Genomic DNA, 27,860 nt, shown 5'->3' with positions numbered 1-27,860 from the left:
CCAGGTCCACAGTAAAGGTTTTGCGTTCCATCAGTGTGATCACAGGGCACATATCCTTTAGAAATCTTCAGTTATTAAATTCAGCTATTATAATAACTTTGGAAACAATGTGTAGCTAGTATATACTTTATCGTGTCAGGTGCTCCATCCATAATCACAACATACATCAGCTCAAGCTCAGAAAGGGTTCAGGTTTAGATAAAGCAGTTAGTGGTTACTGAAAAGCAAATTTGGCTGCACACAGTGTGCAACTTTTAATATTACTCAGAAGTAAAAACTCTATTTCAGATAAATCAATCACAGATAAAAGACATTTTACAAATATTTTAATGTAAATTTCCATCAGAATGTACAGCAATATATGTTAATAAATAATTCATTGCAATTATACAGCCCAAATAATACATTACATAACAACTGATCTTAAACAAATATGCAGAATTTCACAGCAAGATTGCAGAGGAGACTGAACAGGTGACGCAGGGAGGACAGGTGACCTGGGGAGATTGCTATTGTAGTTTGTGCTTGTAGGAAAGTGCTCCCGGGACTTCTAATATTCAGAGGCAAAAAGGCAGAAATTATGAATTTGTGACATTGTTTTATTTGACTTGAACAAAAGTAAATCTCATCCAAAGACCACAGAAGGTGTAGTTTGTTATCCACAGAAGGATAGTGTCATTCTGATGTTTATGTTACCCATAAACAATTACAGAACTGTTTCAAGTACTCGGAGAGTATCGAGTGAAAAGATCCTGTTTATTAGTTCTGACACAATCTTTAAATGGAACTGAATAATAATTTGGCTTTTTCTTATTTTTTCATAATAATGCCATAAAGAAATCACCTTCAGGCAGGTGAAAACATTTGTAAGGTTGGGCAGAATGTCTAAAAGTACTGTAGTCTCACTCAAGTAATGCCAATTATCTGACAACGTCTAGAAATTTGCTAAAGGCCTTCATATCCATGAAATCAAATCACAACTTTTGATCTCTTCAGGTTTTGTCAACATTTGTAGGCATGTGAAGGGTTTTGGGCACAGACTCTGGGATAAACCGTCTGAACAATGGTAATGACAACTTAAGGGTGTTTTGAGACAAAGACTGACATTTGCCACGTTGTCTTCCATCCCAATTTCATCTTTGTCCGCCCCCGAGCATGACATTTTTCACATACAACCGTCCTGGCATCCTTCATTTTTCGAAACATTTTAATTCTGACCAGCAGCAGTTCAAACAAAGCATATGGCTTCCCACAAGAAATGGTTAAAACAATAAAACATACAAAGTTGTTGTACAATTGTACAAATTCTTCGCCTATCACGAGTGACATTACCAACTGAAAATGTATTAAACCTCAAAAACAAAAAACTTCGCTGATACCATTTGTCGTTATATGGATAATATCTTTTAGATATTCCTATCCTCTGTAGAACCATTACCAGCACAATTTCACCTGCTTCATCTGTCAGATACAGTACTCAGTAGACACTACAACATTATACCACACAGAGGACGGTCAAGTATTTCCTCAAATTCCATTTCAAGTGCATCCTATCAAGTTTAAGGCCTGAGGTGTGCTTTGATTCCTTGACTCAATTTTCAGTTTCTGAGTTGTAACCAAGTGACCACTGCACACTTATTCTCCTCTCGTTGCTGTCCAGAGAGGCTCCAGATTTGTGCCAAGTGATACATCTAATTAGTGTGGATCAATGCAGTTTATACAGAAATTGATTTGATATGAGTTATATGGTGAAAAGTCCTTAAAGCCAACTCAGGGACGAGCGGGAGCGGTTAGCGTTACAAAGACGCTGTTTCACCTACACAGTGTCGTTACAGTCCACGGGCAGAAGGAGAGAGAGAGTGGGAATGCCCAGACTGTATGGCCACGATGGAGTGCTGCTACCGTGGCACGCATGGCAGTTAACCAATTGAATCTGGAACCGGTCAGGTAACATAATTGATTGGCCGGAAAGGTAACAAGACAAGGATGGGCTCCTTCGAGTGCAGAGAGTGCAGAGAGTGGTCTGGCTCCAGTCCATCTTGCTCTTGTTACTGTTCCTTCGCTGTCAGAGGTTCATCCGTCAGAGAGTCGGTCGGAGGTCACCTCGGTGTGTGCCCGTTGACCTGCCCCCTGCCCCAGTGAATGTTAGGTAGTGTCAAACACCTCCTGAAGTGCTCGAGCTGGGCCTGCAGCCTCTCTCTCTCCTCTCTGACTTTCTGCCTCTGACTCACCAGCTCCTGACAAATGAAGGATGGACACGACTGTCATTGCAGGAACAAGACTTTCTGCACTAAGCTGCATCGCTTACAAACAGGAGTCCAAACAGAAAATGGGAACACTGACATGGAAAGACGGAAGTACACAAATCTGCAAGAAACAAAGAGGCAGGCGTGCAGATATGGACTCAGATACTTACCCCCATAGTGAGAGAGAGCTGCTCTGCATTTCTAGTCAGATTATAGTTCTGTGCTTCGAGTCTTTTACACTGACTGTGAAGAACCTGCCTCTCTATGCTCCATTCTGCAAAGAAAGAAAATACACAGCAACCATAAACAAAAGAAAATTATCTGCAGTTTAACTTCACAAATGACCTGAGAGTGTAAGATAGTTCCCCTGAGCCTGACACAGAATAATGTATCTGTTGTGAAGCAAGTGCAACTTTGTTTCTTAAAAAGACATCAACAGAAAGGCCATGTAGAAACAGTGACAGCATGCCATAGTCTGTCTTCTAGAGAGCACTTGCAAATTTATTTTTCACCTGTAAATTGATATTTCATTATCAAGAAGTGCGTATCTTCTTTGATAAGGGTTTATTCATAGAAATGTTTATGTTATAAAGTGAATTCCGATATCAACCTCCAAAATCTAGTATTAGTCAAGTCTTATTTTCTATAATTTTATTTTTTTTATAATAACACTTGAATATTTTCCTCACATCAGGCAAAAGCGTACAATGACGTATTTTTCTCGCTCAAGTGTTTTCAAAGGTTTTTTTTCACTTTGAGTAAATCTTTGGATTGTCTACTTTCTATCCCCTATTTAACCTCCTACTGATTTATGAGGAAACAGTCGCTGAGAGAATCCTTTACGCCCTCTGAGACAAAGATGCTGTTTTGGGCTACATACATAATATGGACTTGACATTGACTTACCATCCACATACTCCTGGTAGGCCTCAAAAATAGCTTCGATACCCTGCCACTTCCGTGGAGCTTCTTCCGCCTCCTCCTCCTCCTCCTCCTCCTCCTCCTCCTCCGGCCCAGATTCTTCCTCGTCCTCATCAGACAGGTTTTCCTGTGGTGCTGCAGTCTCCCGACCGGCTGCAGGAGAATGGAAGTGATGGCCATTGATGTGTGCGTGCTGAGGGGCATGGTTAAGATTTGAATGCTTCAGCTGAGAGATGTTGTGAGCCAACGAGTGCTCGGCCTTCATGCCCGCTTCAGGGACAAAATTTGAGACTCCTTAGTGGAAAAGAGTGAGACAAAAGAACAATGTAAGTCTTTTAAGCACCTCACAAGAAGCCAACATACTGAATGTGCTGCACACCAGCAGACATTTTAGGGTAGTTCAACTAAACACCGCTAGATGGCAGACGATTGTCACTTTGCAGTTCACAATCAAGCCTAATAGCCATGCACCTATGGGAGTGACTGGCTCACCTTTGTTCTGCAGTGTGTTGTGTGTGGACTGCAGCACAGCCTGGTGGAAGTGCTGAGCAAAGGCCTCAGGTGTGAATCTCTCCCAGGGCCGATTCCTGCCATTCTGCGCTGGATTGGGCTCCTTTTTCTGAGGAGTAGCGGCAACGCCGTTCTGGAGGCCCTGAAGCTTCCTGTTCGGCTGAGCCTCCATGAACTCAACCTTTTCATGATTGGAGGCCAAGGCTGGGGGGATGCGGGCCACCTGGGAGTCCATGGAGGGTTTGAATGTGTCGTTATGGAGGTGCTTCGGCTTGTGTAAGCAAGGAGGAGAAGGGCTGGGAGAGTCTGGGTACAGATGCCCGTTTGATTGACACGGCAGAGGGGCCGAGGAAGAGTCCCCTAAAAACAAACAGATCGTTAGAAAGATTTTTTTAGAGCTTTATACGTGTGTGTGTGTGTGTGTGTGTGTGTGTGTGTGTGTACGGTACTTCTATCTTTGCGAGGATATTCTGGGAAAGTGAGGACGTTTTGGCCGCTCCTCACAACTTTAAAGGGCTGTTTGAGGGTCAAGACTTGGTTTTTGGGTTAGTGTTTGTATTAGGTTAGAGTTAGGCATTAATTTGTGATGGTTGAGGTTAGGGTAAGGGGCTAGGGAATGCATTATGTCACTGAGTGTCCTCACAAAGATACAAGTACATATGTGTGTAGTTGCTAATGTGTCTGTGTGTGTCTCACCAGCTGAAGGAGTAGGGGGGCTGCTACACAGAGGTAATGGATTATATCTGAGAGTGTCTAACGTCACAGTCCTCCTCTGAATGGCCCTCAGCAGCTCTTCTGTCCTCTCCTTATCTACAGAGAAAAAGACAGAATGAGAACACCTGTCATCCACATTTGAAAATATGAGGACTTAAAGAACTGACTGGCACCAGGAGCCGAAGGAAGAAGGTAAGAAAATGGACGACCTAAGGTAATGTCCACTGCAAAACCATCGAAGAGAGACTATAGGCACAAAATTGAAGTTCAATGAAGGCTCATCACTTTCAGTTTGTGCCAGATTTCACCTCAAGAATATCAAGATTTTTTTCAGAAGAGCCAATCAGTTAATACAATTTTGATTTTAACCCAGATTTTATGTCCCTTATTCATCCAGAGGACAACTGAAAAGGAGTGCAAATGTGCAGCTGACTATGTGCCAGTGTCCCTCTAAGCAAGTAAAAAACATTTAAATAACAGAAATTTGTCACCATTAATGGCTTTTTAAAATCAGATTTTTACTTGGATTTTTGTATAGTGATTCTTTGTATCTGATTTTTCATGTTTTTTAATAAGCGGCTGAGAAAAACACAGTAAACAAAAAAAAAACAAAATAAAACAAATAAGTAATGGCCTTAGTATATTCAACATAACATCAACACACAGTCTTTACAGAAACATAATTTTAAAATATATGCATCTATGTGTGTGTGTGTGTGTGTGTGTGTGTGTGTGTGTGTGTGTGTGTGTGTGTGTGTGTGTATGTATATGTTTTAAAATTAGTCCAAAATCTATCTAAGTATATCATTTTGCCCATTTTTAAAATGTGGAAATCTACATTTAAAAAAAAAAAAAACATTAGTTTAATAACTTTCTTTTACAGAAATTCATAAATTCTTAACTTTTTCTAGATTAAAATCTACCCTTGCTGGAGAAAGTAGAAAACTCTGCTACAACCTCCACTCCAGATTACTCCTAACTTTATTTTCTTCTCACCCCTCCTACATCCTTGGGAAACTGAATTTTGTATTTTTCCACGGGGAATCACCAGAACAACTGTGCAGAGAGCAGAGTAGCACATAGGATAAGTGTGGCTATTAAACAGGTTGTTACCTCTCCTCTGCTGTGGGCTGACATGGGAGAGGTTGAACATAAAGAGGAAGTCTTTTTTCTCCTTCAGTTCGGGACTGCTGTCCATCTGCTCGGCAGAATATGGGGTACTTAGGGGAGTTGTAGGTGTTGAAGGTGAAGAGGCCTTTCTCTTGCCCTGCACAGCCAGCGGAGAGAGGCTGCGCTCTCTCATCATCCTCCTCCTCTTCCTCCTCTTCTGCGCCAGAAGGTCATCGCGATGGGCCAGCGTGGTCAGACCACACACGTGCATAAAATCTACTTTCTTTGGAAAGAGGAATTTGGGCAGGTGAATATTGCTCCAACAAAAAAAAAAACTTCAAACCTGTGATGAATGCATATGTGAGCCTATATTCATGCACCTCGGAGGACGTTTCCAGTTTGAGTGGGGGCTGTTCTGTCACTCTTCTCAAATGGGCTTTCACCTCCTCCTCGTCACTCTCATCGTACGAATCATCCAGGTCATAGTAATAACCTGGTAAGAGCAGAGCAAGACAGAAATGATCTTTCAGGCTGGTTTTTAATGGCACAAGCAACCATTCCCTGTAGTCATCTCGTCTGCCTACCAGTTCCCCTCCTTCTAATAAATCCCCTTCCTGTTATCCTCCTCCATCATCCTGCTCACCTCCCTCCCTGGCCTCCCTCCTCCTCCTCTCCTCCAGATCAAGCTTGCTGAGCAGCCGACGGTGTTGCTGGAGAACCTCATCGTACACCAGCATGCTGTCGGGCGCCTGACTCTGTCGCTCCCTCACCGGAGAAGGAGAGGTTTCCTGGCAACGTCCCCCCAGGTCAGTGCTGGGGATAGACAGAGGTAAGCAGGATCTCTGGTGGAGGGTATTGATGTGATGCCGGTGGTAGAGACTCTGGATAGCTCTCTCCTGCTCTGCCCTGTTCCAGGACTCCTGGAAACTAGCTCCCCTCAGTGAGGGGTACCTCTCTGGGCCTTCTGCCCTCCTCCTGCCTCCTTCTTCCAGCTTCTCCCCCCAACTTAGCGGGGTTTTGTCAGCTCTTGTCAGTCCCGGAGGCGGTCGACTCGGTGGTGTAGGAGGGTTGAGTTTTCTGCGGGAGTCTGCAGGTGTGTCAACAAGGGAAGCTGGGTTCCACAGTGTAGTCGGAGGGGCAGGAGGATGATGGGGACCTTTAGGGGAGATAAGAGGAGGTGGAGCGCCTAGGCAGGGGGGTATATCTTTGCTACTTGGGTTGTGATGGACTGAACTGGTTCTGTTTAGGAAAACAAAAAGCATAATACAATTCCATTTAGATTCAAAGTCCACCTACACTGTGTTACAATGCAGAAGGAGTACAAATCATTTTCTGAAGCTAGTTTATTTGGTATTCTCACCTGTGGATGTCTCTCCTTGGATCCACCCCTTTGCCTGGTGACCTGACGCCCAGCTCCAGCGGACCCTCCCTCTCCTGCCCTTGCCCTCGTTGCCGTGTTAACCAGGCCTCCTCGCCGGCCCTCTGAGTCATCATGGCGGCTGCCAGAGGTCCATGGATCCCCCCAGTCGCAGCAGCAGCATGATGCTTCCCCAGGTGGGAAGGCACCAGGCTGGGCACTGGGTGTGGGATAGAGGTCCTGGAGGAGTGAAAGCCAGCCTGCAGAGGCAGAGGTTTAGGTGCTGGGAAACCTGGATGCTCGGAATCCTTGGGTTTATCTGAAGAAACAGTGGAAACCATAAATTAGTTCTCGAACCTAACATGTCTGTGTAGACATTTGGATGAACAGCAAAAAATCAATGATTTGCTCTATAATATCAAAAGATTTATTCAGACATCATTCCACATCTTACACTGCAGTTTTGACAAAGGTGGACAAGATGATGACTCACCAATAAAATTTGAACTAAAGGTTAAAATACATAGGTATATGTACATTGTAGGTTTTTTAAAAATAAAAAAAATCGCATTTCATTACATTTCAATACATATACTTTGTACATTTATTTGTAATCCATATTGAATCCTAACAGATTCGACCGGCGATATTTGAGGTGTAAAAGTAGACAGAACAAATTATCATGCATAAATTTTTGTAGAAAGCAGTAACAGCCATGAAAGAAGCATACTTTCTGCTTCCACATGACCAACTGCTCTGCTACCAACAGTAGGCCTTGTTTTTATTCATTTTCAATAGTGTGAATGCCAATCTGGTACAAGGAAATGCATCCAAAACAAAGCAAAAGGCATATTATCCAGTATTCAAGATGAACTATCTCATATGTAGTATTCTTCATACACTGACCCACTATAGTAAATGTCATGTAATCAGGTCATTGTAATCAGATGTGTTCAACATTTAGGAAACATAACTGTGTTTCACAAATTTCCGCAGTCCGCCTTAGATTAGATAAGGAGATATGTTGTGTGCAGAGTTGATATTAAGGCCTAAGAGCTGAAGCTCAAGTAAAACTCATGGAGAAAATAAACCTCAACCTCTGGGGAACAAGCACGTGCTAATTTATGTCAATTTACATTTTGATATTTCTTGTATACAAATGGAAAATTTGGCATGGAGGTTGCACTAGGGGAGAGGTCAGGGGGTCAACAAAATGATTGTCCTTTGGGGACTATAAATATCCATACCAAATATCATGGTAATCTGCCCAGTACACATCAAGATATTTGGCTCTGGACAAAATTGGTGGACACATGCTTTGATCTGAACTGCCATCATTATAGTCCACAGTAGCGAGACAAAAAGGTAATGATTTACAGCTATTCAAAAAATTAAACTACCGAAGATCAAAACTTCTTTAATGGCATTCTGAGTTTATCTCTTCTCTTAATTTTCAACGAGTAAAAATCCAACTCTTATCGTTACTCAGTATACCTTATTTACTTAACCAGGTAGAAACCAGGTACTTTCTTACCATACAGAATTTCAAGCAGTTTCTTCAACTCTGAGTATCTGGGTGTGAATGTGCCTGCATGTGTGCATACACACATACATGACTGTATGTCTGTGGTGTGTCTGCATGTCCGTGTGTAGGTACCCAGTCTGTTTGGGGTCAGCCTCTCCCCTGGCCCTGCCCAGTCCTCCGGTGGTGCCCTCCGAGCCTGCAGCTCAGCCAGGTAGTGGCTCTCTGCCGCTCTTACCATCTGCTGCTGTCTCTCCCTCTGCCTCTCCTTCTGTCTGTCCAGCTCTCTCTCCCGCTCTCTCTCCCTCTCCTCCTCCCTCTCTCTCTCCCTTTCCCTCTCTCGCTCTCGTTCCAGCCCTGCTTCGCGCTCCCTTTCTTTCTCTCGTTCACGCTCTTGCTCTCTCTCTCGCTGGCGGAGCTCATTCTCCATCTGTAGCCTGTGGGGGAGGTTGACAAGTACGTACACATACACAGCACACACACACACACACACACACACACACACACACACACACACACACACACACACACACACACACACACACAAACACACACACACAGGGGGAGAAGGTGAGAGATGCAACACCCAACATGAGGCAGATACTAATCACACACTGGTGAACCTCACACAAACATTTCTGCTCAGACATACACACACTCGCAGATAAACACACAAATATGCACACACGCTCTCCACTTACCATGAGGAAAATAATCCATACACAGCATGACTGAGCAAGAGCAGATGAACACTTAATAGATATCCACAGGAAAAGGACACACAAACACAAAACAGAACACATTCACCAGCAATCAATAGCACACCAACAAACCTACAAGATATGCAGGAGCGATTACAGAATCATACAATAAATACCAGCCTTTTCAAACACAAACATTTCCCTGTGATTATGCCACAGGGAAACAATGTGTTTTCTGAAACTGAGGAAGGAACTCAAAGTACTCCAAGAAAATGGAGAGACAGAGAGAGGAGGTAAAAAAATACTTCCTAACGTGCATGTGTTAGAGTTTTTATGTATGCAGTGGCTTGCATATGCACGTGTATGGGTGTGTTTGTGTTTGTGTTTGTGTGTGTCTGTGTGTGTGTCTGTGTGTGTATGTGTGTGTGTGTGTGTGTGAAGGGCAGTGCATGTGATGAGTGTATAGGAGGCACTGTGGGGTGTGTGCTAAAAATATCACACACTCAGCAACCGGTGCCTTCCCTACAGAGAGGGATTACACAGCCCTGCAGACGGAGAGAGAAGAGAAAGAAGAGAGAGAAAAAAAAGAAAGAAAGAAAAAAGAAAGAAAGATCGAATGTGTGTGTATGTGTGTTTATACCTGTATGGCTATACACTGTGAGGAACAGTTTTAGTTTTAAACCATTGTAGCGAGGACATTTTGGGAAAGTGAGGACATTTTGGCCGGTTCTCACTTTCTGACACATCTGTGAAGGGCTGTTCCAGGGTTAAGACTTGGTTTTAGTGTTCAGGTTAGAATCAGGTTCAGGTTACCGTATGGGGCTAGGGAATGCATTGTGTCGTGTGTGTGTGTGTGTGTGTGTGTGTGTGTGTGTGTGTGTGTGTGTGTGTGTGTGTGTGTGTGTGTTTTGTTACCTCTCAGCCAGCACAGTGTGGCTTAGTTCTCCAGGGTAGCGGCCTCCAGGCAGGTGCAAGTGGAGAGCAGAGGGGTGGAGAGGAGGGAAGGCGCCCCCTGCAGGCACAGAGTAGAACTGTGACCGCAGCGCAGAAAGACACAAAGACTCCTCCATCCTATGACAGACAGACAGAGGCAAACCAATCAGACTGTACCTGCACAGGTCAGGTGTGGAAGTGGAAAATTATCTGATATATACTTAACATCACAGCAATGACGGTGAAAGGATGAATTGAATGTATGAAAGTATTGAAAGGCGGTATTATGGGGTAATGAACAGATACAGAAGTTTGAAATCTGAAAGAAAAATGCAGGTAACTAGATTAGTTAGAGTGAAAAGGGGTATTTATAGGAGTACTCCTGATTTTTAGAAGCGAAGACAACATACCATTCAATCCCTGTGGAAATACAGTATGATGAACCTTTCACCACTGCTTTTGATGAAACTCTGGATTGTTTTAAACATACATTTCTGATTTTGACAACACACATACTGTAAGTATAGTGTGAACTTGAATACAAGTACATCAGAATTTTGATTGTTTAATTAACTTGTTTATTTTTGGTCCACTCAATCTAAAAAAGCACTATGAATTGTATTCTTTCACCCTTTTTTGTAGTTTGTGCTTCTATAAGTCCTCCTAAATGTCTTATCAAAAACTCGTTGTATTGCCCTGTGTGTGTGACCTGTGCAATTCAAACAATGTGCCCCTGCTTTGCTTTCTGTTTGGTAACTGTTTTAACATGTACACTGACTAAACAATCTTCCTAAAACTTGTTGTATCACAGGTAGGGTGGTAGGAGTATCTGTAAGGGGAGGGGTTATTGTAATTTATGTTGTCATTGTGTTTAGCATAGGTAGCATCAGCTTGGTGAATCCATAGATCGGTGTAGCTTAGCTGTTGTTCCCTGATCTTCCCAAAATTCCTCAAAAACTGTGGTCAGAAAAAACAAAGTTCCATGCTGTTTAACGACATCACATGTATTTTAAGTGATATGCTCAATCTGCTTGTTCCAGCACTTCACTTAAGGTACAATATACCCCTACTGAGGGAAATATAACGCACCAGAGATGTCATTTTTACAACTGCACCTTTCAACTACACGGAAATGTCTTCATGTCGTCTTGGTTAGAATTTAAAATAGAGTTGCGTGAATGAACACACAAAACAAGTTTGTTAAGGCCTCGCGGGACTGAAGAGAAGTGAAGGTTGGCATTGTTACCTTGGTAAGGACAGAGGGTGGTGCAGGTACGCAGGATGATAATAAGCGGCAGCAGCTGCAGCGTGGGCAGCAGCAGCAGGGTCGAGACTCAGGGGTAAAGAGTTCAGTCGGAGGTCTTCTGAGGTTGCAAAGGGCCGGAGAGCTCTCAGGTATTCCTCTGGGACGGAACCTGAGGGAACCACGGGATGCATCTGGCCTGGCAAACTGCGGACACATGACACAGTATTATGTGTCACATTTACTCTAATAATATACATATAAAAACTAAAAATGCTTCATGTGGCTTCAGAAGTGTTCTGTATGAGGGGGTTTGAGGGTTTATAATCAAATAAAATTTTACTTTGCTCTCATGTAAATACAGTCCAACTATGAGGGTGTGTTACACTTACCTAAGGCTCTGTATTCTGGGGTCTTGCATGATGGAGCTTGGGGTGAGGCCAAAGGGGTGAGCCAGTGGGTGAGGTGAAGGGATGGGCGGAGTCCTCTTATCCTGCTGTGGCTGGGTGCTCTCAGCACCCAACCTCTCCCGACTGAGTCCCTGAACACCCGGCTCAACCTGGCAGGGAGGAAGACAGTGTGAGAGCATACATTACTATGTCTATTTGTGGGGTTCTGAGTGTGTGTTAGATTGAAACTGAGCAGAAAAAAAAGTTCAGGGAAGTGAGGGAAAGGGAAATGAGAAGGAGCGACTGGGTAAAAACCCCCCGAGCTTCACCCAGAGGCTCAGCCGAGTTGAAAAGTGGGTCTGAAATGTCATAACAGGTCAAGATCAAAGTGGAAAGATGATCCTAATATCTGGCCAACTGCTCTCTCCCTCATCACTCACTCTCTCTCTCTAAGAGCTTCCCACTCAGAGGATTTGATTGCCAGAACATTGCATTTGATCCTTGATTGCTTATAGTAAAATTCCAACCCTCAAATCACCACCATGACATAAGCAGTGATGAAAAAAAAAAAATTACAAAAGGATGTTTCCCAAACTTGCATATAAATATACAGTTGATATGAAACACGTGGCAAGGACACATACCATGTGACTGTGAAACATGTGGGTTTGGATTGTCCCAGTTTGCTTAGTATGTCACGTGTCATTATTCTATCCTGTCTCCAAAAATTTCAACTTAAGAGGCAAAATTTCAAAAGATAATGTTAAATAAGACTAAGAGTCTACAGCCATGATAGCAGCTCTATGAGACTACTTTGGCACAATGGGGCTTTTAGCTACATGCTAATGTTGGCATGCTAACATGCTCACAACAACATTGTTAACACGCAGATGTTTAGCAGGTATAGTGTGTATCATGTTCATCATCTTAGTTCAGCGTGTTTGCATGCTACTATTTACCAATTATGACAAAGCACAAGGTACAGCTGAGGCTGATGGGAATGTCATTACTTCTGCAGGAATTCGACCATGTACCAAATCATCGGATGAATTACATCTTTGACCCGATGATGCCGCAAATGAAAAGTTAGAGAATCACAAGAGTCATTAGGATCCATCCTCCGGACACCACAGATGTCTGTTCAGATTTACTGACAATTCATCCAATAGCTGTTGAGATATTTCTCAACAGCTATTCCCTATATATGGACTGACCGACCGTTCAACTGACCAGCGGACTGACATTGCCTGACATCAGCCTGACATCAGAGCCACGCCGCAAGCGTGGCAAAAAATCTGACATTTTCTTTAATTGTGACACTAGGACGAAGGCCACGTAGTTGAGACAATCTTTGTGGACATTGATTTTTCCAGGAGAAAAAAGAAATAGCTGCCAGGAAACCTTTGAGTACAGCATGTCAATGAGAAGAAGACGTACATTTATGCACACTTACATGTCCAATGTTGTTGCTACAGTAAAAGACGACAATACAGGTCACACAGACCACGGACAAACCACAAACAAATGACTTCTCGCAAAACCAGATCTACTACCTTTTCTTTTTAACAACACTCTACTTGCAATGAAATATCTGTGCTTTGAATATGTTTGAATAGTTTTGAATGCTTCACTCATGGAAAGCAGATTCAAACCGGTGATGAACCATATCTCTTTCTCTTTCAGCTCAGCAATCTACACTTCAAAAATGAGAAGGGAAGGCAACACACGAAGGGTCTGGAGAGCAGCCATCACATTCCTTGGCCTCTGACCCCAAAGACAGCCAACAGCCTTCACAGATACAGCAATAAACACACACAAACAGTCTGTTTCTTTTGATAGATCGTCCTGTACTATGTCTTTCTCTGTTCTAGGACAAGGTCCATACAGAAAGCACTGCATTTAAGCAAACTTTTAAGGCTTTCACTCCTCTCTCTGTCACTCTCCTCTTCATTCTTACTTTCCCTCTCCTCCTTGCTTAACATCCTATTCTCTGTTTTCCTGCCTCCCTCCCTCTTTCTGTCTGAATGTCTGAATGGGAGCCCCAGGCAGGCAGAGCCACAGAGTGGTCTTTGTGAAGGGGGAGAAAAGCAGCTCTGATCCAGGGGGAAGTGGCTACTGTGGGGGCTAGCCCCTGTATTGTGTGAGGGGCCTGGTTCCCTGCCCTAGCTTATATTCATTCACACAGCCACAAGCAAACACATCCACAGACACACACACACACACACACACACACACACACACACACACACACACACACACACACAGGTCCCTCTTCACATCCTAAGCCTTTTGTGGTGAAGGGTCAAGTACACTCACACATATATGCGCTCACCCTCACACACACACTCACACACAAACACTGCAGGAAGCTGTACACAATAGGTGCCAGTCTCTGCAGCCTCCAGTGTTTCTTTACAAACCCCTCATGTGTTGCTGAAAAAGACATGGACTGATTAGCAAGAGGAAGAGGGAGCAAGGAAGAGGGTGAAAGCATGAAAATGAAAGAATGAGACAAGACAGAGAAAGAGAGGAAGGGGGAAGGAAAGAAAGACACAGAGGGGTAGCTGGTTTTGATGTTCACAAGGAAAGGGACCATTTCGTTATTGGAGGGAGCAGCAGCAGGACGGATAAGGGAGACAGAAAGAGACAGATGACTCATGTGCCGAGAGAAAGCAGGAAAGAGAGAAAGAGATGAGAAAAAGACAAACTAGCAAGACAGGGGGACAAGAAGTAGGGATACACAGAGAGGGAACAGCAGATGTTTTGTCTCAATCTTGTCTGGAACACCAGCAAGTACGACAGTCTGATAAACGTCATCTCTTACCTGACGACCGTTGGCCCTCCACAGGCCGTTGCTGGTCTTGGTGGGAGCAATGGTGACTACTGGAGGGGTGCTGGGGACACCGTGGCCCCTGGTCTGGCCCAGGAAGGGCCCTAATGAGCCCCGCTTCGGAGTGGTGACTGGCGAGCTGTGGCTGGTGGCCGGGGAAGAGACAGGAGATGACTCACCGCTGAGGGCAGAACCTGAGGAGTGGAGACAGGGGGTGAATGCCAGCGGCAGAGCCGGGAATAAACTCCAGCTATCAGACAGCTGATCAGATTAAAAACATTTCAGGATCAAACAATCCCCCTGTGACATAATACAGATGGTACACGGAGAGAAAAATCAACTGTTTTGTCGGTGTACTGGCCTGTGAAGAGGTAAACAGGGATTCAATCATTTTGATGAAACGCATTCTGGTGAAATGTGACAGAAATAAAGGAAAGTGTAAAAAGATACAGGAGGCACAAAAGATGAGGGAAAGGCTACAAGATGAAAGTGTGTGACAATTATGCGTGTGTACACACTGATGAAAAAGTGAAAAAAAAAATATGGAGAATGAAAGAAGGATGTCATAAATGAAAGTGTAAAAAAAAGGCTTGGGTGTGACACAGCAAAGGAGGGGGTGTTAAATGTGATAAAGAGAGAGAACGTGTGTGTTGTCCCTAAAATTCACTCCGCCATTACTCCATTACTGTAACACTCACTAAACAGTATACACGCATAGAAACACACACACATTCGGAGATTTTAAGAAGGAGGAAATGATGAGATGGAGAGAAGGTGGGAGAAGAAAAAGAGCTGCAGGCAGAGAGAGAGATGATAGAGTGTGTGTGTGTGTGTGTGTGTGTGTGTGTGTGTGGGGGGGGGGGGGCTTGTTATAATTGGCTGTAATTAGATTCTCATTATTAGGAGTTGCATGGAAACGGATGAAGGAAGAGACAGAGAGGGAGAGGTCAGAATGGGTCAGCACTTTTCCAACACCTTCATTAGGACACCAACGAGCTGAGCAAGGACACACATGCACTCACTCAACCAAAGAGCTACCAGGCACTAAAACCTTTCACATTAATCCATACAATACAACCTTGGTCTTTGAAATGATTTACTTGCACAGTTACTGGCACTGTATTGAAATACAGTGTCCAATTTTTCAGTCATCAATACCTTGTTCACATCTTAAAGGAATAGTCTGACATTTTGGCAAATGTGCTTGTTTGCTCTCTGGAGGAGGGTTAGATGAGAAGATTGATACCACTCTTGTGCTTTATAATAAATATGAAGCTACCACTGGGAGCTGCTTAGCTTAGCTTAGCATAAAAGATGGAAACAGAGGGAAGCAGCTAGCCTGGCTCTGTCCAAAGATACTGTAAAAAAAAAAAAAAAAAAAACCCTCCCAGCAACTCTAAAGCTAACTAATCAACAAGTTATATCTTACTTGTTGTAAGTGCACAAAAACCACAAAAATGACTACATGCAGTTTTAAAGGTGCCTAAACTTCTCTTTTCTCTGCATTAAAAGGAAATAAGTGTTTTTCCTAAAATGTTGGCCTGTTCCTTTAAAGTTGTTTTCACAGTTCAGTTTCTTGGTTTAGAGGTGACAGAAACTATTAAAATCTGCATATATATTAAAGAATAATGAACAAACCTGAAGTCATGGAGTAGCAGTCATGGAGGTGGTTGTTTTTTTAGGTGTGACCAAAAAAAAAAAAGACTCTGCTGTGCATGTATGCATGTGTGTGTGTGTGTGTGTGTGTGTGTGTGTGTGTGTGTGTGTGTGTGTGTGTGTGTTTCAGGACTACGTTAACTCTCCAGGGTCTGGAGCCGCTGGAGCTCTGGGTTTTTAAGGAGGTTAGATCATCGCTCACCTCTGGGATCCTCAGCCTGTTTGGCCAGTTTACGCAGAGCAGCAGCGAATCCGGAGTTTGCAGATTGGGCAACTGCGTTCCCATTGGTTAGTGGGCTGAGGGGACTGACAGTAGCCGTGGTGCGAGTTGCCGTGGAGATCATTCCTAATGATGATGATTTATTGGACTCATGGTTCATACCTAAGGAGGAGAGTGGGAGGAAAGATGTGAGGAGCTTTATTATTTGATTTCTATTAATAAAACATGGACAGTCCTGTTTGCAGAGGTGTGTGAGGCCTTTGTCAACTAATGAATTTGGATACCTCCTGCTTCTGCAAATGATGTTTGTGCTCTGAATCCATTTTTTAAGAAAAAGCATCAGTTTTTGAACACAGTTGGTATCTTGAATGAATGAAACTTTCCATACACGGCGGGCAATTTGGGGTTCAGTATCTTGCCCAAGAGGCCCACTTCGACATGCGGACCGGACGAGCTATGGACCAAACTGCCGACTGTCCAGTTAGTGGGCGACCCGCTCTGCCTCCTGAGTCACAGAGAACGGACAAGTGCGTGTTTGTGTGCGCATGTGTGCGCGTTCCTGCCTTTGTTTCCGAACACCATAGTGTGTGTACATGCGTGGGTCAGCTCCACTAGAGACAGAGCGGAGGGAGTAGAGCTGAGTCAAATAGAGCGGTGACCCTAATAGCAAATCACACACATGAGTGCACACATGTCCATTTCCTCAAGGGAGCCAGTCAACACATCTTAAGACCTCAGGAGTGTCTACACGCACACATTATTAGGTATCACTGCATTTTTACACCCTCACAAATGCAAGCGTGTACACACACGAATAAACACGCACAGCTGCAGACATAACTAACACGTATCGATCTACTGAGCAGTGGACACACTATGAGCAAACGTGGTTGGAGTAACCTTTGTTTTCACCCTCTACCCTGTTACTGACCCACTAATGTTAATTACAGCTGGAATTAGCCAGCAGCCCCCCCTGCCTGCTAAAGCAATGACCTCATTACAACCACGAAACACACACAACCACCTTTCAAGTATACATACACACACACACACATACCACAGGAGGAGCAAACAAACAGCCAAAGCAGTGGACACGCTCATGAAAAATTCATACATGCACATTGAACACCATTATTGAATGTTCTGTTCATCCCACAGATGATTCTGAAGACGTGAAAGAATAAAGGAAAGTCGGATCTCTGCATTTTTTCATTGAAAGTGTAATAAATCTCATATTTACAGATGTCAGAGTAGACGTCTACCTGCCACACTTCACACACGTGAGCACAAACATGCAGAGCAAGCTGTAGAGTGACAGTCAGAGAAGAAGATAAATGAAGGGGAGAGTGAGGAAAGGGGGAGAAAATGAACAAAAGCCATATCTTAAAGTAAGTGAATATGAAGTGGAGATTGACAGAGGTTGCTATATGAAATCATCTAAACCATCAGCGAAACGTGTCTGCAACCACTGCCACCTACATGCACTTCCTCTGCATGTGTCCAAACGATAAAACCAACCATTAGGGCTAAAGATTATCAAAGTCTGAAAAAGTTCTTCCCGGGTTTTATGACCCTGCCAGCTATTGAAAAAGCTTCCTGTCCTCAGTTTGTTACCAGCTACCACAAAGCAACACAGACAGATAACAAATAATGTGTCAGCTTACATCTAACTGCATTTGATGACATATATAACGCATAATGTGCACAATTAACATGCATGCAGCTTCTGACATGACTGTATTTATACATCAGAAGATTATAGGGTACACAAGATGTTCTTGTTTCTACTATACTCATAATTTCTTAACTTTCATTTACTCCCCAATTTCCTTCATCTCTTTGGCTTCACTTATATATATTTACATGTCTTGTCAATAAAGCAAATTGAAATTGAAGCTGACAGACAGAAAGGGAGCGAGAGATGAAAAGAGTAAAAGCTCAGATTCTGACAGGCCGTGTGAGTGTGTGTCTATATCTCTGTCTCTGCTGAGCCCAGCAGTCAAGGGAGAGATGATAAGACAGTTTCTATCGACTCTTTCTCTCCCTTCCTCCTACTCACTCACTCTTTCTTTCCCGTTTCTCTCTCTCTCTCTCTCTCTCTCTCTTTCTCATTTATCTCAGCATACTGGAGCTTATTTCACAAAAGCCAACACACATAATCTCCTCTCTGTTTCTTGCTTTCTTTCTACAATCTTTTCTTACAAGCTATTCCTCTGATATTAATCCATGTCATTCTCACACACAAAGACAAAGACACACATACTAACATATGCATGTGAACATAATTCAGACATGCAAACAGACTAACTCACCCTCCCGCTCACTGTTCTCCTCCTGCTCGTCGTCTTTCTGCTCCTCTTTGAGACTCTTTCTCTCTCCCTCTCAGCCTTGCAGCTGCTATGTGGTCACGTGACCTCTTTTCTATCCACCCCCCACCCCTCCTCCTCCTTCTTCCCCTCCCTCTCAATCTACCACCCTCTCTGTCCTACCTCCTCTCTTCTTTGTCACTCTTTTTATCTTTCCATTTTCTCTCCTTAGCTGTCCCTTCTCTCTAATACTGTGCTCTCTGTCATTTTCTTTTCTCTCTTTATTCTTCATCTTTCTTCCTTTTGGCTCTCACTCCTGGGAGGGTGGTGGTGGTGGTGGTGGTGGTTTGGAGGTGGGGGGTGAGTAGAAGGAGGAGCGTTTAGGGGAATGACGGTGAGGGTGGGTGTGGGGTTTGAGCTGTGCGTGTGTGCGTGTGTGTGTGTGTGTGTGTGTGTGTGTGCGTGGCAGAGGCTAGTGTTCACCCTCCATCCATCACTCTGTCTCTCTGCTAGTCAGCACTGGCTGCTTTGGGGACAGGGGTGAGTTCTTGGGGTGGGGGTGGGGGGGTGGGGGCTCTGACAGTGACCTTTCACCCTTCACCCTCAATACAAATTAAGACATTTAACTCCCTTTAGGGAAAAAAAAAAGTGATGACTGAATGAGTAAACATGGGGGGGGGGGCTAGCAGCCCCATGCGACTTTAATGTTCATTGGACACCAGAAAACTGTTGTATGGAGGAAAAACGGAGAGACTACTTTGCCATTCATATCAATGCTGGGGCAAAAAATAGAAGTTTGGCCTGAGGATGGCGCCAGTGGAAAGGTCATGTCGTTACAGAAAACAAAAGCATTTATGTACAGTTGCCATTTTGGTACATCTTAGACTCAGCCTGTCAGGCTCTCTACAGAGTCAGACTTCATTTTCAACAGTTTAAGTTTTAGCTTCAGGCTTATTGGGACTTATCTGTGATTTCGTCAGAATGCTATAGTTCGCATGCTAACATTTTTATAGTTATCATGTTACAAACAAGCTAACATACTGACATTAATGCAAACATTACTACATATAACCTAACATTAACATTGCTACAAAAACGCTAACATTTAGCCAGTTAGCATTCATGTCAAACTACAGCTACATTTGTGTTCAGACTGAACACAAACAGAGTTTCAGGGGCGGTACAACTGCATAGAAACTCAATGGAAAGAGAGAGAAATGGTCAGATAGGAAGCACATGTTGAGAATGTTTCAATGTTAGCAAAAATTTGAGACAAGAGGAAAAACGAAAGACATCTGGAGAAAAATCAAAGAAAGAACTGCAGTCCCTTGTCAAACAAAGACACACACAGCCAATCTTCGCCCACACACTGTCAGTGTGTAAATTGCTACCTAGCTAACAGTTGCAACTGATGTAAGTTGGTACATCGACGGCTTGGAGGAATTAACACGGAGCACATAAACACTTAAAAATAAATATTTACAGTACATACAATATTTATATGAAATCTGAGCGTACCTTCAGGCTCAGCCTTGCAATGTCAGACTCTCTGTATTCTGCTCGGCTGTGAGTTAATGTAGACAACACTGTGCTGTCATATTTCCAGATGGCATGTTTTGATATGCATGTTGGCATGTTAACATTCATACAATCTGTTATAAATGTGCTAAGATGCAAAAGCCATACACATACTGACATTCAGCATCTTAGCATTCATTTTAACTGAGGTCATTTGTTTTCGGTCATTACTTTTAATCCATCCCGTCATAAAATGGAGTGTTGGACAAGTGTAAACTTTGACCTGCTGGTAGAACTACATTGAAAGTGAGTTGATCACAACAGCTGTTGTGATTCTTCCTCTGGGAGCTATTGCTGTCTGTACAAAATTTTATTGCGCTCCATCCAATTTTTCTAATATTTCACTCCGGACCAAGCTGTCAGACTCACCGACCATCAATCTGTAGATCAACTGACTGTTCCTGTACCTACCTATGTAAAAATGAGGCATCACAACATCACAAACAAGTAAAACTACCCCAAGCTTTGCAAAATATAAATGACATCTGGGTGTTACCACAATCATCCATGCACAAACACACCCGCACCTACATACACAATCACACTCTGCCTAGCATGAAGTAGGTGACATATGACATGTTAAAGCCTGTGTCTTAACATCTTTTTTCTTTCTTTCGCTCGCTTCCAGTTTCCCTCTCAGGCCCTGTTCATACCTGGCATTAACTTGCGTCTTGAGTGATCCGATCACAAGCGGACAGCCCATAAGTACATCAGTTCACACCTTGCATTAGAATGCGTCTCGACATGAGTGACCACTTGCTATCGGATCTCACCCCCCCTCCCTATTTGCAAATCAGCACGTACATAATTTCTGTTTACAAAGACAATGCGTTGTTGTTTAATCAGCAGGAGGCAGCAATGCCATTCCCATGCCTAGTTTGCCACAAATTAAAATAAGAAGAAGAAATCAAAACAATCCAGACTGGGTCTATTCCTCGGCGTGTTCCAGACAAACCAAATCGCGCAAAAGATGTTTGACGCACTTGTAATATATACCTATGGACTTGTATTTGTTTACGAATTAGTACGTACATCCACGTTCACACTGGTAAAGAATGTGACCATATGCGGGCCAGTCCACCTCTGAATATGTTGCATCTTTGGTGCATTCCCACCTGTACTTAGAGCTATCCGAATGTAATCAGCTCACCCAAGATCCATACTAATGCCAGGTATGAACTAGGCCAGAGTGAGCCCACACACACAAAAACAGACAAACACCCACTACAGGGGGACTGTGAGGACAGTAGGGGGGGACCTGTTCTGCCCCATCAGCTCATTAAAAAAAAGCACAATGTCGGTGTGTGTGTGTGTGTGTGTGTGTGTGTGTGTGTGTGTGTGTGTGTGTGTGTGTGTGTGTGTGTGTGTGAACAGGGATGAGTGATTTGGATGGAAGACTAGGTTGTAACACACTACCTACTCATTAACCCTCATCACATTGGCATGTCTGAGCGTGTGTGCTCCTGTTTTGGATAATATGCTAACACTTAGACATTAAATTGACTATCCTCATTTATGTTTACGAAACAGTTACCTAACATTAGACCAATTATGCGTGTGCACACAAACACACACACAAACACATACACACAAACAGACAAACACACACACACACACAGTCTTAACATAAAAATATGCTCTATTTAAGTTTTAAGACAGTATTACTTTGGCTCCTACAGCTGATTGTAATTGCAACAACAGCTACTGTTGCTGTTACAATAGCTGGCAGCCTTTTTCAAATTCCTCGGACAAGCACACACACACACACACACACACACACACACACACACACACACACACACACACACACACACACACACACACACACACACACACACACACAAAGGGAGAGAGAGGGGAAAAGTAGCCAAATGTTTTACAGCCTCTTAAACTTGTCTGTAATAGCAGTCAGAGTGGCGTCAACACAGCAGTCTCCAGGGTTACTCCAGGGGCTGCTAAATGGCTTTACTAGCTCCAGTCACTCTGCAGCTCGCACAGAAACACTTAACACTTCCTTACAATCCATAAACAACGAACACACTCTGCAGCACTCTCTAGCACCACTTCAACACACTCAGGGACACAGGAACAGGCACGCATATTAACATGAATGTCAGAAAAATTACGTAGGAGGGAACAATGACATCCACAAAAAACACATATGCAAGATGTCTGTGTAAATACATGCAAAGGTAGGCACATCCACAATTAGCTGAGTCAGGATTCAGGCGTTGTGCGTCACAAAACATATGCATGCGACTCCTAGGGACCAAGCAGCCAGCATGCATTTATGGTCCCTGGATAAATGGAGCAGAAAAACCGCATACTGTAATAACCAGCACCTCCAGCAAAAAAAAAAAAAAAACAAACAGGAAGCATTTCCACAGACACGCTGGAGCAGAGAATTAGTAGCACTCAGCGGGAGAAGAAACAATGCAGAAAGTATGGGAAGTGTAGCAGTTATTACTCAGTTTTATATTAAACAGTCCGTCCGCCAGAGCAGAGCAATGTTTACTGGGCAATCATAACAGAGTTGAGATGTTAGTGAAAGGTCTATAAATTATCACTGCTACAGCTTAGAGCAGAAATGTGGCCTGTCAGCAAATACCAGAATGGCTACATCGGAAAAGCTTCTCTTCTTTTTTCTTCTCTTTTAGCTTAAATTCAGCCACCCCCCCCCCCCAAACCCTCCTGGCTGAAACGCACTTTTCCTCTTTCAGTGACCCCTTCTCCATTTCTCTGATCAGTGTAGTTGTCTTCAAGCATCTTGTCACTTTCTGTCAGATACAGAAAGCAGAAAATATAAATAACAGCCGCTTTGGGACCCCTTACACTTTCTCTATCTGTCCGTGTTATCGTTTCTTTCCCTTGCCATCTCCTCTCTTTTTTAGTCTCTTACCCCACACTCAACAGCCTCTCCCATCTCAACGGCTTCATTGCTGTTTTTCCCCTCTGTGTCATCGATCTCTTCTGCAGCGTGTGGCTCAGTCTCGCCTCTCTCTGATACGGAGATGATGCAAAAAGATAAAACAATCTGAGGCAAGCCAATCCTACTCTGTCTCCGTTTGTTTTCGGCGCCTGGCTGCGTCTGACTCCTGCCCGCAGGTTTTTATTTGGTGTGTGTGTGTGTGTGTGTGTGTGTGTGTGTGTGTGTGTCAGCGTTGGTGGAGGTGTACACAGAGGGTCGTGTCAGACAGTTGACAGCCGCAGATCCTCCTTCTCTGGCCTGAGGCCGGCTCTGCGCACCAGGTGCCGACACCGCGGTGGCTAGACCTCAACCATCTGAACAAACATGAGGGGGGAGAACACACGCAGACACACTCTCATTGCACAAAGGTGTATAAAGACACACAGAGCGGCCTGTCAGGCAGGTGTTGGATAAGTATAAAGTGAAGGGTATAATTGAGGTGTGTGCTACCAGCAAAACAACTATCACTGGAGTAAACAATGATGTTGATGTTGAATGAGACATTCAAAGTGCATTTTGGGTCAGCAAACCAGAGCAGAGCCGAAAACTGTTGTCTGAGAGACAATTAACTTTACAGAGTTTATGGACTATTTCCTCGTATATTACCGCTGTGTAGATAAGACCAAAGCAATAAGGAAGACAGCCTTGGTTGCTGATTTATTACTGTCATCACCTCTGTCCTGTGTGTCAGCTTCAATATGTGCTGCTTGGCTGTAAGTTGTATGTCTGGCATTTGCTCTTGTGACTGAAACACGAGTCTGTCACAGCTTTAACAAAGTAATTTACTTTCTGCCTCCATGTTGTGCTCATCCGACTCTTCCTTCCAAGGGTTCTTCAGTATATGGAAGACGCAGATGATGCAGCTTAAATGAATTCTGTGGTATATGTGCATCTTACGTAAGGCTACAACTAATGACTATTTTCATTATCGATTAACCTACCAATTATTATCTCGATTAACCGTTTTGTCTTAAAAAAAAAAAAAAATGTCAGAAAAGTATAAAAAATGTCCATGCCTGTTCTGAAGAATCCTAGTTGATGTCTACACATGTCTTGTATTGGACAAGTAAGAGCTCAAAGCCCAAAGACATTGTGTTTATTATTATAGAAGATTAAGAAAAGAGGCACATTTTCACATTTGGACCAAGAATGGAGGCTGTGAATTTTTGTCATTTTTGCTTAAGAAAAGGACTTAAACAATTAATCAATTATTTTTACTCAGCTGTTGTTTCCAAGGCTAACTTTGAGCCTCTGTTTTTCAGCGAAAATGGACAAGAAATCCTTAAAGTGAACATCCACAGTTCCATGATAACTTGGCAAACTCATCTGCTGATGAAGATGTAACATGATCCTAAGCTCAAGAACAGCTACTAAACGGAGTTTGTGGTGAGAGTGTTTTTTTTCAACCGTGGTTTCAAAGGTCAAGAATGAACTACTTTCTTCATTAACTGATTAATTGTTTTGGACTACTAAACATCCTCAGTATGTCTTTTTTTGTCCAAACAATAGTCCAAAAATAAGTCCGTGTCCACAAATATTATATTTACAATGATATAAAAAGACGAAACAAGCAAATCCTCATAACTGAGAGGTTGGAACTTGAAAATGTTTTTTGCTTCATAAATGGCCAGGAAGTTTAACCGATTAGTCATTTGCTTTCAGTGGATTAAATGGCTGTACTAAAGTTTCAACTCTAATGATCCTGAAACTACAGGGGGTAAAAAGTATCACAGAGTAAGATCAGATAATAATTTACATATTGAGCAGCCTACCAAAAACACACTACCGGCGGGGTATTATGGTGGTAATTTTTTCCCCCACAATTCTAACAATTCACTAACCAATAAATACGACACACTTTTCAATTTATTTAAATTTATAACTCGGAGGTGAATCTGAAGCCACGGGCAGTGTGTGAGCAGCGGAGCCTGGGTTTACAGTATCTATATGAGAAGGAGGTAATTAAAGAGATTGGAGCTTTACTCAGTAACCCCCGCTGAGCAGCTGGTCTACGGCAGGTCAGGGGCAGCACATGGCGCATGGAGCGCGAGCGCGAGCGCGCGTGTGTGTGTGTGTGTGTGTGTTGAACTCCACCTGCGGGCTGTGTACACACACAAAAGCGACGTGATCCGCTTGACTGCTGCTAATGCGCCCAGCGGCATCTATCTCGGCCAAACAATACAGCTGCTGTTAAAGGTCCCGGATTAAAGAGCGACTCCTCTGACTCCTACGGCTGCTCTGTGACAAACCATTTCAGGGGAACTGGGTGACGCACCGCGGTGTTTGTCAGGTTTGTCTTCCCGTCCGTTAAGTTTACCAGGAGCAAATAGCAACGCTGTTTGGTCACCGACAAGTTCGACAAGAAAGATCATTTAATCAAGCAACCACCTTTCTTACAAGCCTCACCTTCTTCAGCTGCGTGAAGACAAGCGCCGTGGTGGAGTCTAAACTCAAGAATAAGAGCGTGCAGTTTGGCCTACGTGAAGATATGCTTGATGATACATCGTTTTCTTGGCAAAAGAAGTCATTGTATTGGCCTCTGCTTGAACTTTCCGCGCAGTCCTATCTCTGGTCCTGTGCTACGTTGTTGTGGCACGTGTTAATGACACTTTATTTTGAAGCTGGCAACCGGAAGCTGTTTTCTCCTTCTGTCGTCAAGCTCAACCGGTTTCTCTGATTCCATTTTATCTACGGAGTCAATCACGTACTGCGCACTTTCAGTGTTATAGTCTACTGCAGTTTATCTACAAACAGCCCCGATTAAAAAAAACACAATTTTACTTCCTCCCATGAACTTCCTACAGTTCGTGTGAGGTTGACAAAAAACAACAGAAAAAAAAAAAAAAATCAAAGTGAGGATATAACTGGACCACAAATGTAAAAGTGCAGTAACACAGAAGAGTAACATATCAAGTGAGCCACCGTTAACGACTACAGAGTAAAGCCCCTACAGAAATAAGATACTGAAGGTTTTTTTTTTAAAATGAAAGCCATTGGGTCATCAAATAAAGTCTCCACACGGCACCACACACACGAGAGTATAATTTAGTGATTATTCAACTCTAAAAGCAGAAGACACGCATACGTGGAAGACCCTATTATTCACTCCAGGCTACAACAAAGCAAACCCTGAGACATTTTGTATCAAGACAACGCAAAAGGGGACAACTTACCTCCTCAACAAAGAAAGGAGGACCCAGGGTTTTTGCGCATCCTCGTGTGGATAAATTACGGCCGGTCCCGGTGTAGGCTACCGTGAGGTCTCCCCGAGCGCGGAACAACACGCGCGGAGACGTGGGAAGGAGAAAGGACAACGCGCTAACAGTCCTCAGGGACGGAGGGAGGGAGAGAGAGAGAGAGAGAGGGAGGTGGGGGAAGGGGGGGGGGGGCTGCGAGCACGAGCACCTGCTCCACTGATGCTCCCTGGAGAGATGGAGAGAAGGACGATGTGGCCCCAGACTGCTGATACCTTAAAGCCCGGACATGTTTACTGTCCATTGGAGACAATAGGATCCGCTCAAGCCGGCTCCTCCTGCTGCTACACTGTACACTCCCACTGTACAGAGAAATTCAAAGGCCACTGTGACTGATAATAATAATAATAATAATAATAATAATATAATTCTCCTGGAGCTGCTGATAGCCTACATCTAAACTGCTGCTGCCACTACTACTACCACCAGTGTTAGCAACAATAGTAAGAGTGGTAATTAATCAGTATCATATGTTAATATATTCATTACTTTTATTTAAATAAAAGTACTCAACAACTTCATCTAGTTACAGTTTATACTTTAGAGCCTGGATAATGCTGGATTTTTGAGGTATATCACAATTTGATTAAATCTAGTAACAATATATTGTCTCATGTTTGTTTTTTTAATATAAAACATAAGCAAACATTTTTGATAAAGACCTCTTAATATTGGTTATCAAAGAACTGAAACCAAAATATGTATTTTTACTGCATGTTGAAAAATAAACTTTTAGTTTTCCCTGGGAGATATACTATATAATAACGACACTGTTTTTACCCTCAAATGCATCTTTGGCATTTCTGTACTGCAATTTCTGCAACATATGAGTCAAAACCATATATCTGTGATCAGCTAGTATCAGTCAATATAGCGGGCTGCAGATTTATCGGTCATGCTCTATTACTTTCCTTCTTCCCTGTGCATCATACCTGAGGAACAGATTGTATGTTAAGGGAGACAAATTTTAATTGTCAAAGAAGCAACTACAGCCATCAGATAAATGCGGTGGAGAGGTTGTTAATTTCTGATAAGATCTTCAGCGTTTATCTGACATTCTGTTTCACATGATACTACGTGTTATGTAAGGTGAAAATACTCATAATGAATTTACTGAATTTTTTGTATGAGTTGTCAATTTATACTAGAGTCCTAAAACATGCTGTATGAAGTATCAAGTTACAAACATGTTTATGAACATTCATCTGTCTTAATGTGCTATAAGCTCACTCAGCCTGCATTAATTTAGTCTAATATTTCTCCTTTCTATATCGCCCCTGGGCCTCTCCCTCTCTCTGTCTCTCTCCCTATCTGTCTGTTTCTTGGTCGTTCATCCCTTCATCTCCCCATCCCGCTCTCCTTGTCTCCCAAGCAGCTGCTCCACTTTGCAGCTATTTAACAG

General features: G+C 43.2%; 1 protein-coding gene across 5 annotated transcripts; it reads right to left on the bottom strand.

Annotated features, from left to right (window-relative positions):
- Nucleotides 1–343: 343 nt before the first annotated feature.
- On the bottom strand, nt 344–26,535 carry LOC120793753 (genetic suppressor element 1-like). Of its 5 annotated transcripts, none has more exons than XM_040134090.1 (16): nt 26,378–26,535; nt 16,335–16,514; nt 14,471–14,670; nt 11,650–11,816; nt 11,261–11,464; nt 9,997–10,152; nt 8,516–8,817; nt 6,862–7,177; nt 6,145–6,740; nt 5,882–5,994; nt 5,505–5,784; nt 4,374–4,487; nt 3,660–4,037; nt 3,153–3,461; nt 2,417–2,520; nt 344–2,237 (listed from the first exon to the last, which is right to left on the bottom strand). In XM_040134090.1, exons 2-16 carry the CDS (start codon nt 16,510–16,512, stop codon nt 2,100–2,102), a joined length of 3,555 nt encoding a protein of 1,184 aa, XP_039990024.1. In that variant the 5' UTR covers nt 16,513–16,514; nt 26,378–26,535; the 3' UTR covers nt 344–2,099. The 5 variants fall into 5 exon arrangements, with proteins under 5 accessions (XP_039990024.1, XP_039990025.1, XP_039990027.1 ...); XM_040134091.1 differs by lacking the exon at nt 26,378–26,535 and adding an exon at nt 25,611–25,848; XM_040134093.1 differs by lacking the exon at nt 26,378–26,535 and adding an exon at nt 25,299–25,598.
- Between the last annotated feature and the right edge of the window lie 1,325 nt (nt 26,536–27,860).

Source organism: Xiphias gladius, chromosome 8 (assembly GCF_016859285.1).
Source record: "Xiphias gladius isolate SHS-SW01 ecotype Sanya breed wild chromosome 8, ASM1685928v1, whole genome shotgun sequence".
NCBI lineage: Eukaryota > Metazoa > Chordata > Actinopteri > Istiophoriformes > Xiphiidae > Xiphias > Xiphias gladius.
Note: the sequence above shows the minus strand (reverse complement) of the source record. Positions and strands in the feature narration are given on the sequence as shown.